General features: G+C 35.4%; 1 protein-coding gene across 1 annotated transcript in view; it reads right to left on the reverse strand.

The window, feature by feature from the left end:
- Nucleotides 1-566: 566 nt before the first annotated feature.
- The window catches only part of LOC148953919 (uncharacterized), a 100246-nt gene continuing 86304 nt past the window's right edge, over nt 567-14508 (reverse strand). Inside the window, exons 8-9 of the mRNA XM_089086021.1 lie at nt 2247-2501; nt 567-889 (exon numbers count right to left, since the gene is read on the reverse strand). Coding sequence (XP_088942147.1) covers nt 567-889; nt 2247-2501 — 578 coding nt within the window. The remainder of the gene's footprint in view (nt 890-2246; nt 2502-14508) is intronic.

The raw sequence follows: 14508 nt of genomic DNA on the forward strand, positions 1-14508 counted from the left end.
AAAGCCATCAAAGAAAAGGAAAAGGGCCACCGGTGCAACAAATGAAATAGAAGGAGGTATCATAGCGGGGATTGACAAGTTTGTAGATATAGCTCAAGAGGATGATGATGATGAAAATATGCTGTTTCCTTAGAAGCTTTCACAAGTCTATGGTACGCATGGGCAAGAGAAATAAAGGACTTTTAAAGATTAAAATGCAGGAGCTAGTGTTTAAAGCTGAGTTTGAACAATTTGAGTAGTTCTTGTTCAGTGGTTTAGTTCTTGTCTAGTTTGATAAAACTCTTTTTTTTATCTAGACTAAATCAGATTTTATTTGAAAATACACCTGTTTTCTTAAAACTGAGCTGAACGGAAAAAAAAAATCAGTTATGAGTAGGCAAATTTTGTCCTGAGTTGGTAATATGTGCCATCTGCCAAGGTGCTTCTCCTAATTTGCTAGAGAAATAGCTTGTAGATATCTTCCCTATTTCATGTGCAGTGTCAGAGCCATGATTAGAATGATGGTTGTTTAGGTTGATAAAGCCCTGTGCCTCAATTATACTTCACCACTGCCCAAAGAAAACTGACTAATCTTCAGTCTCTGTATCTGTAAAGCCTGGACGACAATACCGGTTCAGTCTTCTCCTTGATTCTGTGTCTCTCATCAAGTAGTGAAGGCAAATAGCTGCCTTTACAATGTCGTCCACTGAGTCTTTTTTGCAGTAGATTTCAGTGGGGAAAATCAGCCACCTTGCAAAAAGTATGCCGAAGGCGTTTTCTATGACCACTCTAGCCCTGCTTAACCTGTAATTGAAAATACCTTTTCGCAACCTCAGAGACTGACCTGGGAATGCCTCGTCTGCTACTGTTACATTGGGAAGCTTCAATTTCGACTTGGGTAGAATAGAGTCTGGTGGAAAAGAGCAGCTTAAATTCTGAATTGCTTTGCCAAAGTTTTAATAAGTGAACACACCACCATCACTGATTCTTCCTGTAGACCCCACATCTATAAATGTGAATCTGTAGTCTGCGTCGCACATAGCCAAAAGGATTACACTGAATTGTTTTTTTTTTTAGCAAAATTTTTAAGAGCCACTGTTTGGTGGGCACCGTACTTTGATGTGCTTGCCATCTAGAGCACCAATGCATTTCGGGAACTGCCATTTTGATCCAAAGTCTTTAGATATCTTTTCCAAAGCTTCAGCAGAAGGATTAGGAAGATAGGGAGGTTGTGGGGCCTTACAGATGACCTTACAGACTTCAGGAATTACAGAAGTCAAAGTGGACCGTCCCAATTTTATACTAGAAAGAGGAGGATCTTTTGCTCCTTCCGGTTGCACGATATCTTAATGTGACAGCCAGCCGTTCTTATGAAGAAATTGGAACCCTGCAATTGGTTTTAAATTTTCTGTAAATACAGTTTCACCAGCTCATGCAGAATATTGAACTGTTGTGGATACATACGGAAGTAATCAAAGAAAAAGTCATGGTCCTCTCGTTCTAGCTCCATTACAAGCAGCTTGTAAGCACCATGTGTATCTCTTTTTCTTTAAATAGGCCTCAACCACACTTTTTTGGCTTTTTTCTCAAGTTCAAAACTGACTGGGTGAGCAAGCAAGCTGCAACAGCACTGATGGGTATCTTTTTTCTTTTACTTCTAAACTTCATTTTCTCAATAGTAACGAAATTCACGGAATGTGAGAACTACATAGCGAATTCCGCAAAGCACCGCGATATGAAATATCGTAGAGCGATTTTTGTTCGCGCTCTGTCAGAACTAAGCTTAACACAAGGGACGAAATTTTGGCGACAGCAATGTAGACATTACATAATGTCAAAGCTAGATAAAAATCGATACTATTCCGGGGTACAGTCCGTTAGCCCTAAAATGTAGATGCTAAATAAAATCGACTCTCGTTGCATGATACGTATTTGCAGCAAAGTCAAAAAGTGTAATTTCAAGGTTGAAATTTAAGGATTATAACAAAAAAAAAGCTTAAATAGTACAGAGTGTAACTAACCTAAGAAAAAGTAGAGTTAGGAGGGGGGTCCAATTAGCTCTACCCAAGTGTACAAGAAAAACATTTACTGGAAATACAACATGCTGTGGAAGTCTGTACAGTTAAAAATTAAGAAAAGTGAAAAAACTAAAAGTAACGCTTTCAATAAGCTTAGAGGTATAAAAGAACGTTCACCCATATGCTGTACACAAGTAACAATAGCTGTGACTAAATAAGGTAAAGATGTAATACTAAAACAAATTATACTAACATCACCAATAGTCCTTTCTAGATAAGACGTAGTGAGTAGAATCAATATGGAGCAATCTGCTTTGGAGTTCTCTACTATTTGCAATGCCTCTTCAAATAATAGATCTTGCATACCATCGGTGGGAGAAATCCAATCTTCACTTGCAAAACCTTCCCGACTGAGTAGCGTGTGTCGAAATTTAGCATCTTTAGTTTTTAAAATGTTATGAACCCTGATTCTTGTCAGATACAAATCTCTTTGATCATGTAGACCTGTAATCGGAAGATAATTATCGGGGCTGGTTGAAAAAAAGACTGGGTAAAATAAAGACAGGTTTGCAAGAGGGGCCCCCCATTAGGAAAATGTGATGACAGGAATTTGAATTAACTTTTCCAGGGCCCATGTTGGGTTGTGTCCAAATTTTGCCAATTTATAAAATTTTCATTAGTGTAGGGCAACATTTTCAGGGTTAGCGAAATTCCCGTTAAACTCCAATAATACAGAAGTTAAAGCTATACGGACTTTCAGAGCTAAAGATGTACTCTTAAACTACACTTGTACAAAAAATAAATAAAATAAAACACCCAAGCCTTAATTTCAGAAGTATGTCCGTTTCTAAAGCTTTATTTGTTTATCCCAACACCTTTTCAGATGGCAAAAAGCTCCTAAACAGCAAAGCTATAGTTTTTCGTCCGAAAATTAGTACATTTCTTTCAAATAGCCGAGCATTTTATACTTTTGGGTCTTCCATAAGGACACAAAATGTAAGTGGAAGAAAATTCGTTTTCTCTCAGGAGCAGGAAATTATGACAGGATTGTCACATAAAATGGATAAAAGGACAATAATTCATGGCAGTGTGAGCAGAATCAATGGAAACACGGTAAAGTCCATGGCCGTGAAAACCCCGACAGGTAATCACATAGTAATATACAATATTTATAGTTCCCCCTAATGAATTTTCGAAGAATGGGGCTTTGGTGGATGGGACAGCATATGGTATCATAAAAGATTGGTTTACTAGGCTCCTAACCTCCATCAATGGAATCAATTGGTAACTTCTGTACCCAACCAGTACTGGTAACTTTGTGCCCATTCCAAGCCAAATGTCACGTCGGCTTCGTGCCGGCTTAATGTTTCAACGATTTCATGTGGAAATAGCAGCAACTGAATACTTTTTTTTTCAAAAATCAATTAAAAAACACTCTGAAAAGTTAGTTTTTAGAATTATAGTAAAGATCATATTAGACTTATTCTCCGCTTAAAAAGATAAAAGTTACATTTCACACTCAAAACAACCTGGACCTGTTATTAAATCGCAATAGAAACACAAAACGACCAGAAATAATGTGAGGATTTAGAGCAAAAACATACAACAAGTAATAAAATAAATGAATAAATAGATCTTAAAGCGAGTAATGCTTAGATTGAATATGAATATCAAGCTTAAAACAAACAAAATATTTTCTATGGAAGTATAAATGAAACTTAAAACGATCATAAATTAAAAAAACAATCAAAGCAAACAAATATGCAATAGATATTAATGTAAGTTAATTAATAAATCCTAAAATGAGCGAAACTTCAATTGAATATGCAAATCAAGCTTGAAACAAACAAAAATCACCAGAAACAAGAGTTTGGGTACGACCTCCTTTTCTCACTGTAAAAGTCTAAAACCTACTATGTCATTGGCGCTTTACTGAAAACCAATTTTATGACAAATATTTTCTTTTGTACTTAATATTGAAAATAAACATTAAAATTATGGCAACATTTTGAATTGATTAGCTATCAGCAATTAATATTATTATACATCAAACATTCAGTTTAATTGATTAGCTCTTTTTAAAGTTGTTAAAGACGAATATAGTTTCCCTACAAACAAATGTTTGGATACTGCCTCCTTTCCTAACTGTAAATAAAAACCAAAAGCCTTCTGCGTCATTGGCACTTCAATGAAAATGAATTATAATAAAATCATTTTTCTTTTCGTTCTTACAGCATTGAAAATTAAAATACAATCACAATTAAATAAATTGTTGAACTGATGGATCTTTCAACAATTAATATCATTATACATCAAATATTCAATGTGATGTTGTTAATACGTTCCAAGACTATTCAAGACGCATATAATTTTCAGTAAAGCGCCAATGACATAGTAGGTTTTAGACTTTTACAGTGAGAGAAGGAGGTCATACCCAAACTCTTGCTTGTAGAGATTTTTGTTTGTTTCAAGCTTGATTTGCATATTCAATTTAAGTTTCACTCGTTTTAAGATTTATTTATTCATTTACATTAATATCTATTGTATGTTTGTTTGCACTGATTGTTGATTTAATTTCTGTTCGTTTTAAGTTTCATTTATGCCTCAATAGGAAAATAATACATTGTTTTAAGCTTGATATTCATATTCAATCTAAGCATTACTCGCTTTAAGATCTATTTATTCATTTATATTATTAGTTGTTGTATGTTTTTGCTATGATTGTTTATTTAATTTCTGTTCGTTTTGGGTTTCATTTATTCTTTCAAACAGTTCGTGGTAACGAACTGTAAGTAAGGAGCGACCCGGCTCAATGGTAACCGAAACTCTAGAAAACGAGTTTTTGATACCAATAGATATATCAAAAGAATCAGATTTCAATGCTGGTTTCAAATATATAACTTTCATCAAGTTTAGTGCTACCCATCAAAAGTTACGGGCCTGAGAAAATTTGGCTGATTTTCAAAAAAAGGGGGAAAGACCCCCTAAAAGTTATAGAACCTCAATGAAAATCATACCATCATATTCAGCGTATCAGAGAACCCTACTGTAGAGGCTTCAAGCTCCTATCTACAAAAATGTGGAATTTTACGTTTTTTGCCAGAAGAAAGATGACGGATACGTGTTTATTTTATTTTTTTTTTTTCCCCAGGGGTGATCGTACCGACCCAGTGGTCCTAGAATATCGTAGAACGGCTCATTGGAACGGAAATTAAAAGTTCTTGTGCCATTTTTAAGTGACCAAAAAAAAATGGAGGGCAACTAGGCCCCCTCCCACGCTTATTTTTTTACCAAAGTCACCCGATCAAAATTTTGAGATTGCCATTTTGTTCAACATGGTCAAAAATATGATAAATATGTCTTTTAGGATGACTTAATCCCCCGAAGTTCCCAGAGGGAGGGCTAAAAGTTATGAACTTTACCCAAGGTTAACATATAGTATTGGTTATTGGGAAGTATACAGAAGTTTTCAGGAGGTTTTTTTCTGGTAGTGGGAGGGAAGGGTGGGTCGGTGGTTATGTTGGAGGATCTGTTCATGAAGGAATTTTTCATGGGGGAAGGGAAATTGCCATGAAGGGGGCGCCGGACTTGCCAGCATTATTTATTGGTTATTGGGAAGTATACAACCATTTTCAGGAAGGATTTTTTTCTGGAGGGGGGGGGCTAGAGGCGGGGCGTACTCTGGAGAAGAGTGCCGTAGAGGATGTGCCTTTGGGGGAAGGTACATTTCTATGAAGGGGGTGCCGGATTTCCAAGTATTATTTAAAAAACGATCAGAAATTAAATAAAAAAAAACAAATTTTTTCAACTGAAATGTAAGAAGGAATATTAGAACTTAAAACGAACAGAAATTATAACGTATGTGAGGGGGTTCTCCCCCAAGTCAAAACCTCGCTCTTTACGCTACAGTTTTTTTTATTGCTTTCAAAAGAGCTATCTATTCTAATTAAACGGCCTTTGTGATTCAGGGGTTTGTGAATCAAAATTTTTTTTAACTTTTAACGTAAAGAGCGTGGTATTGACAAAGGGGACAACCCCCTCATATACGTATAACATATACGTAATAAAAAAAAAACAATGAAAAAACAAGCGATACGGCTCAAGAGTAATCGAAACTTTTAAAAACGGAATTTTGCTGTCAATAAATGTATCAATAGGATGTGTTTATAATGCTGATTCTAGATATATGAATTTTATTAAGTTTAGTATTACTCATCAAAGGCTACGAGCCTGAGAAAATTTACCTGATTTTTTAAAGAGGGGGAAACATCCCCTACAAGTGAAAGACTTTTAATGAAAATCACACCGTCAGATTCAGCGTATCAGAAAACCCTAGTGCATTAGTTTCAAGCTCATATCTGCAAAAATCTGCAACTTTGTATTTTTTGCCAGAAGAAAAATATACGAATATAGAAATTAGTTACGTAAGTTAATTTGTAAAGACGTCCATTTAGCAAAAGAAAAGTAAAATTTTTATGCAAATAAAAGCTGCATTAACTAAAAAACGATCAGAAATTAAATAAAAAAAAACAAGGTTTATAAACTGAAAGTAAGGAGCGACATTAAAACTTAAAACGAACAGAAATTATTCCGTATATGAAAGGAGCTGTCCCCTTCTCAACGCATCACTCTTTACGCTAAAGTTTGACTCTGTCTCACAACTTTATTTTTTTAAACAATAAAAAACTTTAGCGTAAAGAGCGAGGCATTGAGGAGGGGACAGCCCCTTTCATATACGGAATAATTTCTGTTCGTTTTAAGTTTTAATGTCGCTCCTTACTTTCAGTTTAACAAACTTGTTTTTTTTTCTTTAATAATAGTAAGTTCAGGTCGTTTTGAGTTTGAATTTTAAAAGGTATTTGCATCTTCTGAGCTTAAGTTTAAAATGGCCATTACTTTTCTTTGAAAAACTTATTTTTCGGAAAGTTTTTTTTAATTACTTTTCATTCGTTTTTAATTGCAAAAAAATTCAAGTTTTTAAAAATTCCTTATTTCAAAATCAAATTTAAAACAAAAATCAAATATTCATCAAAGTAACAAAACTGATATCAAAGTAACAATATTAAAGTGAAAAAATGGGTTTGTCTCAACCTCGTAGTTTTTAATATCTGATGTTTGAACTATTTTAACAAAATGGCTATCTTAAAATTTTTATCGGATGGGTTTGGGGAAAAATGGCGTGGGGGACTAGATTAAGCTTCAGTCTCTTTTGATTCTTTAAAAGTGAACTAGAACTTTCTATTTTCAATAAAACGAGTCCTCTCTGAAGTTTATACGAGTATCACTTCTATAAGAACTATATATATCCCCAGAGTATACATTATAACGCCTATCCCTGGTCCCTGGGGGGTTGTGTCAACCCTGGAGTTTTAATATCTGATGGTTGAACTATTTTTAACATAATGGTCACCTGACATTTTTATCAGATGGGTTTATCCATCCGATACACCCAAAGGCGTGGAGGGCGGGAGGGTCTAGTTGCCCTCTGATCTTTTTTCACTCTGAGAAAATGAACTACAAATTTTGATATCCATTCAAATGAACCCTCTCTGAAGTTTATACGAGCATACTTTCCATAAGAACCATATATGCCCCAAGCGCAATACTTACAACGCCTGCCCCGGCCTTGGGGGTGGGGGTGTCGAGACAGGAGTTTTTTCTTATCTGATCTTTGAACTATCAGAGGCAAATCTGTAGCGTTGCCTATAGTAAAGGCCATACGGCTCCAATGTTTTATTATTATTTATTATTTTTTTTTCCCAGAGGCACTTCATATGAAAGGGGTCGTCGTAGAAGTTTCAAAGGGGGCTCATTCAATTGGACATCGAGAGTTCTAGTGCCCTTTTTAATAGTCGAAAATGATTGGAGGGCAACTAGCCCCCCCCCCCCACGCCCATCATTCCCCCGAACACATCCAATCAAAATTTTGAGATAGCCATTTTGTTAAGCGTACTTGATTTCCAGATAGAAAATACACTTTTGAGGAGGATACTCCCCCAGCCCTCAGGGCAAGGGTTTTAAGTTATGCCCTGGGGGCATATAAGGTTTTTATAAAAGGTGTTGTCGTAGAAACTTCAAATCAGGCTCATTCGATTGGAAATTAAAGAGCTAGTGCCCTTTTTAATAGTCGAAAGTAATTGGAGTGTAACTAGCCCCCTCCCCCTACACCCATCACTTCCCCAAACACATTAAAATCAAAATTTTCATATTGCCATTTTGTTCAGCGTAGTTGATTTCCAGATAGAAAATATATTTTGGAGGAGGACACTCCCCCACAACCCTCAGGGCAAGGGTTTTAAGTTATGTCCTAGGGTCATATAAAGTTTTTATAGAAAGCGTTGTCGTAGAAACTTTAAAAAAGGCTCATTCGATTGGAAATTAAAGGGCTAGTGCCCTTTTTAATAGTCGAAAATGATTGGAGGGCAACTAGCCCCACCCCCACGCCAATCATTCCCCCAAAGACATCCAATAAAAATTTTGAGATAGCCATTTTGTTCAGCGTAGTTGATTTTCACATAGAAAATATGTTTTTGAGGAGGATACTCTCCCACAACCCTCAGGGCAAGGGTTTTAAGTTATACCCTGGGGGCATATAAGGTTTTTTATAGAAGGCGTTGTCGTAGATACTTCAAAACAGGCTCAATCGATTGGAAATTAAAGGGCTAGTGCCCTTTTTCATAGTCGAAAATGATTGGAGTGTAACTAGCCCCCTCCCCCCCACGCCCATCATTTTCCCAAACACATCCAATCAAAATTTTCAGATAGCTATTTTCTTCAGCGTATTTCATTTCGAGATAGAAAATATATTTTTGAGGAGGACACTCCCCCACAACCCTTGGAGCAATGGTTGTACGCTATGCCCTGGTGGAATACAAGTTTTTTATCGATGGCGCTGTTGTAAAAGCTTCAAAAGGGGTTCATTCAATTTGAAATGAAACGGCCAGTGCCCTTTTTAATAGTCGAAAGTAATTGGAGTGCAACTAGCCCCCCCCCAGGCCATCATTTCCCCAAACACATACAATCAAAATTTGGAGATAGACATTTTGTTCAGCGTAGTTGATTTCCAGATAGAAAATATGTTTTTGAGGAGGACACTCCCCCAGAACCTTCAGGGCAAGGGTTTTAAGATATGCCCTGGGGGCATATAAGATTTTTATAGAAGGTGTTGTCATAGAAACTTCAAAAAAGGCTCATTCGATTGTAAATTCAAAGTGATAGTGCCCTTTTTAATAGTCGAGAGTGATTGGAGGGCAACTAGCCCCTCCCCACGCCCATCATTCTCCCAAACACATCCAATCAAAATTTTGAGATTGCCATTTTGTTCAGCGTAGTTGATTTTCAGATAGAAAACGTGTTTTTGAGGAGGACAATCCCCCACAACCCTCAGGGCAAGGGTTTAAAATTATGCCCTGGGGCATATAAGGTTTTTATAGAAGGAGTTGTCATAGAAACTTCAAAAAAGGCTCATTCAATTGGAAATTCAAAGGGATAGTGCCCTTTTTAATAGTCAAAAGTGATTGGAGGGCTACTAGCCCCCCCCTACGCCCATCATTCCCCCAAACACATCCAATCAAAATTTTGAGATAACCATTTTGTTCAGTGTAGTTGATTTCCAAATAGAAAATACGTTTTTGAGGACGACAATCCCCCACAACCCTCAGGGCAAGGGTTTTATGTTATGCCCTGGGGGCATATTAGACTTTTATAGAAAGCGTTGTCGTAAAAACTTCAAAAAAGCCTCATTCGATTGGAAATTCAAAGGGCTAGTGCCCTTTTTAATAATCGAAAGTGATTGGAGGGCAACTAGCCCCCCTCCCCACGCCCATCATTTCCCCAAACACATCCAATCAAACTTTTGAGATAACCAATTTGTTCAGTGTAGTTGATTTCTAGATAGAAAATATGTTTTTGAGGAGGATACTCCCCCATAACCCTCAGGGCAAGTTTTAAGTTATGCCTGGGGGCACATAAGGTTTTTATAGAAGGCGTTGTCGTAGAAACTTCCAAACAGGCACATTCAATTGGAAATTCAAAGGGCTAGTGCCCTTTTTAATTATCGAAAGTGATTGGAGGGCAACTATCCACCCCGCCCACCATTTCCCCAAACACATCCAATCAAAATTTTGAGATAGCTATTTTGTTCAGCGTAGTTGATTTCCAAATAGAAACTATGTTTTTGAGGAGGACAATCCCCCACAACCCTCAGGGCAAGGGTTTTAAGTTATGCCCTGGGGGCATATAAGCTCTTTATAAAAAGCAGTGTCGTAGAAACTTCAAAAAAAGCTCATTTGGTTGGAAATTCCGAGGGCTGGTGCTCTTTGTAATAGTCGAAAGTGATTTGAGGACAACTAACCCCCTCTCACGCCCACCTTTTCCCCAAACACATCCAATCAAAATTTTAAGACAGCCATTTTATTAAACGTAGTTTTAAGTTCTGGAAATTAGGTCTTTGAGGATTACAACTCCCCCAAAGCCCTCAGGGCAAGGGTTGTAATTTAAAGATTCTCTGAATCCTTCATATTATTTCTTTTGGAAGGAGTGCTCGTATAAACTTTAGAGAGGGCTCATTTGATTGAAAATTGAAAGTTCTTGTTCACTTTTTCAGAGTAAAAAGAGATTGAAGGGCAACTAACCCCTCTACCTCCTCCATGCCCTAAATGCATCAGATAAAAATTTTGTGATAGACATTTTGTTAAAATAGTTCAAAGTTCTGATAACAAAAAACTCCGGTGTCGACACAGCCCACCAAGGCCCAGGGGTAGGCGTTGTAAGTTATGCACTGGGGCAAAACTTATTAAGGGGGGTTTATAACTTATGGGAAGGGGTTTGTATGAGAAGAACAGATAGTAAATCTATTATAATTATCCAATTATAAGGTTAAAATACATACTCTGTGATAGATACAAAATTGCTTTGGCACACATATTCCTATTAAGGTCAATTCCAAACAGTCGTGATCCCTTTGTGTCAGCAAGTGAAATGGTCTAAACCCCCTTATTGGAGCTATTTTTTCAATCTATTCCATTGTTGTCAATCGCTGTCCATAAGCTATGCAAGCTGTCTATTGTTCATATATAAGGTTTTTGTCAAAGAGGTAATCGTATAGACTTTGAATAAAGCCTATTTGGATTTAAATTGAAAGTTCTAGATCGTTTTTAAAATTTAAGATTAATCGGACAGTAAGCACCCCCCTCCATCCCATAAAAACTTGAAAATTTTTACAATCAAAAACGAACAAAATTAATTAAAAAAAAACTTTCCGAAAAATAAGTTTTTCAAAGAAAAGTAAAGGCCATTTTAAACTTAAGCTCAGGAGATACAAATACTTGTTAAAATTCAAACTCAAAACGACTAGAAAGTACTATTAAAGAATAAATAAAACCCAAAACGAACAGAAATTAAATACACAATCATAGCAAAAGACACAACAAGTAATAATATAAATGAATAAATAGATCTTAAAGCTAGTAATGCTTGGATTGAATATGAAAATCAAGCTTAAAACGAAAACAAATATTTTGCTATTAAAGTATAAATGAAACTTCAAACGAACAGAAATTAAATAAACAATAAATGCGAACAAACATACAATATATATTAATGTAAATGAATAGATAAATCTTAAAACGAGTGAAACTTAAATTGAATATTCAAATTAAGTTTGAATCGAATAAAAATAACTACAAACAAGAGTTTGTGCATCGTCTCACTGCTTAAAACCTACTTCGTCATTGGCGCTTTACTGAAAACAGTTCTTTGAAATATTTTCAGTTTTGCAACTTTAAGAAATCAAAAAATTAATTAAGATTTTAGGGAAAAAATATCAGCATATGTATATTAAATTAGCAATGCCCATTTTTTTCCAGAAAACTCATTTGATTTTTTTTTCAGTAAAGTACAAATTATATTCTGGCTTTTAGAAAGCATAGGGGCTTTGAACCCTAATCATATTAATATATCCTCGTTTTGAGTTTGACTCTAATATTTATTTTAATTTTTGTTCGTTTTGGGTTTCATTTATTTATTGATACTGATTTGGGGTAGTTGTATGCTTGGTATATTATATGATATTCCGGACCCCAGGTGTTGAAAATGTGAACCATACCACGACGGAATGGGGCTGCTACGAGAATTAGCCTACCCTCCACCCCCTAAATTGACCATGCAGATTCAAAAATACCAATGGCACTTGCTTGCGAGTGGTGGAACACTCCGAAAATTAACATTTTATTATATTTTGGTGTTTCATACAAAAAAATGCATGTTCCACAAAGTTTGAGGTGCAGTTTTCCGCTCAAATAAATGCCTAGAAGCCATAGAATGTTTTCATAACAAACTAACACGATTAGTTACAAAAAATGGCAGAGTTAAAAACAATGGCAAAACTATATGAGTCTTGAACAGTCTTGGAAAGTATAAACAAAATCAAATTGAATATTAGATAAATAATGATATTAAATGTTGAAAGATCCATCAGTTCCAGATTTTTTTTCACTCTAATTTTTATTTTCATTTTCAATGCAGTAAGAACTGGAAAATAACAAATTTGTAATATACGAGTAATTCGTTTTCAATGAAGCTCCAATGGCGCAGAAGGGTTTAGGTTTTTATAGTTAAAGAAGGGGTCAGTATCATAATTTGTTTTGTAGTGAAAATATATTTGTATTGACCAATGTTCAAAAGAACTAACAAATCAAACTGAATATTTTATGTATAATGATATTATTTGCTAAAGGCTCATCAGTTCAAAATTTTACTGTAATTTTAATATTTATTTTCAATATTAAGTACAAAAGAAAACATTTGTAATATAATTCGTTTCAAACAGTTCGTGGTAACGAACTGTAAGTAAGGAGTGACCCTGCTCAATAGTAACCGAAACTCTAGAGAACAGTATTTTGATACAAATAGATACATCAAAAGAATTGTATTTAATGCTGATATATAAGTTTCATCAAGTTTAATTATACCTATCAAAAGTTACGCACCTCAAAATATTTGGCCGATTTTCGAAAAAATGGGGAAAAACCCCCGAAAAATTATGAAACCTTAATGAAAATCACACCATCATATTCAACGTATCAGAGAACCCTATTGTGGAGGTTTCAAGCTTCTATTTGCACAAATGTGGAATTTTGTATTTTTTGCCAGAAGAAAGATCAGGGATGCGTGTTTATTTTTTTATTTTTTTTCCCCAGGGGTGATCGTATCGACCCAGTGGTCCTAGAATATCGTTTGAGGGTTCATTGGAATGGAAATTAAAAGTTCTAGTGCCCTTTTTAAGTGACCAAAAAAAAAATGGAGGGCAACTAGGCACCCTCCCACGCTCATTTTTTCCCAAAGTCACCTGATCAAAATTTTGAGATAGCCATTTTGTTCAGTATGTTCGAAAATATTATAAGTATGTCTTTTAGGGTGACTTGTCCCCCGGAGTTCCTGGGAAGAGGGCTGAAAGTTATGAACTTTACCCAATGTTAACATATAGTATTGGTTATTGGGAAGTATACAGTACAGACGTTTTCAGGGGAGATTTTTCCTGGTAGTGGGGGGGGGGGGTCGGGGGCTATGTGGGAGGATCTTTGCATGACTGGAAGTTTTCATGGGGGAAGGGACATTGCTATGAAGGGGACGCCGGACTTCCCATTATTATTTAAAAAAAGATCAGAAATTAAATATAAAAAACTAGTTTTTCAACTGCAACAGCAGCAACATCAAAACTTTAAACGAACAGAAAATATTAAATATATGATTGGGTTCACCCCCTAGTCAATACTCACTCTTTAAGCCAAAGGTTTTTTAGTACTTTCATAAGAGCTATTTATTCTAATTAACGGCCTTTGTGATTAAGCAGTCATTTTTAAAGAATTGGAAAAAAATCCAAATTTTCGCTTAAAGAAAGAGTTATTAACTAGGGGGCAAACCCCCTAATGTACGTATTAAAAATATATGAATATAGAACTTCGTTACTTAAGTTAATTCGTAAGTTACGTATATTTATTACTAATAAAACGTTCGTAAATAAAAATGAAACAAGTTTCGAGAAAGCCATTTAACCAAATAAAAGAAAATTAATATTAAAATTTTGTTTTAATTATTCATGTACGGTGAGCCAAGATCAAAACCTGCATTTATTCAAAAACGTTCAAAAATTAAATAAAAAAAAAAGTTTTTTTAACTGAAAGTAAGGAGTGACATTAAAACTTAAAACAAACAGAAATTATTCCGTATATGAAAGAGGATTCCCCCTCCACAACATCTCGCTCTCTATACAAAAGTTAGACCCTTTCTCACGACTCTATTTTTTTAAACAATGAAAAACTTTATTGTAAAGAGTGAGACGTAGAGGATGGCGTAATTTCTGCCATATTAGGAATAAATTCTGGTAGTTTTAAGTTTTAATGTCACTCCTTAATTTCAGTGAAAAAAGCTTGTTTTTTTTAGTTTTCAGTAAAGCGCCAATGACGCAGTAGGTTTTAGGCTCCTGCAGAGAGACGATACCCAAACTCTTGTT

This window comes from Artemia sp. Qi Xiang Cuo, chromosome 3 (genome assembly GCF_049724085.1).
Source record: "Artemia sp. Qi Xiang Cuo chromosome 3, ASM4972408v1, whole genome shotgun sequence".
Lineage (NCBI taxonomy): Eukaryota > Metazoa > Arthropoda > Branchiopoda > Anostraca > Artemiidae > Artemia > Artemia sp. Qi Xiang Cuo.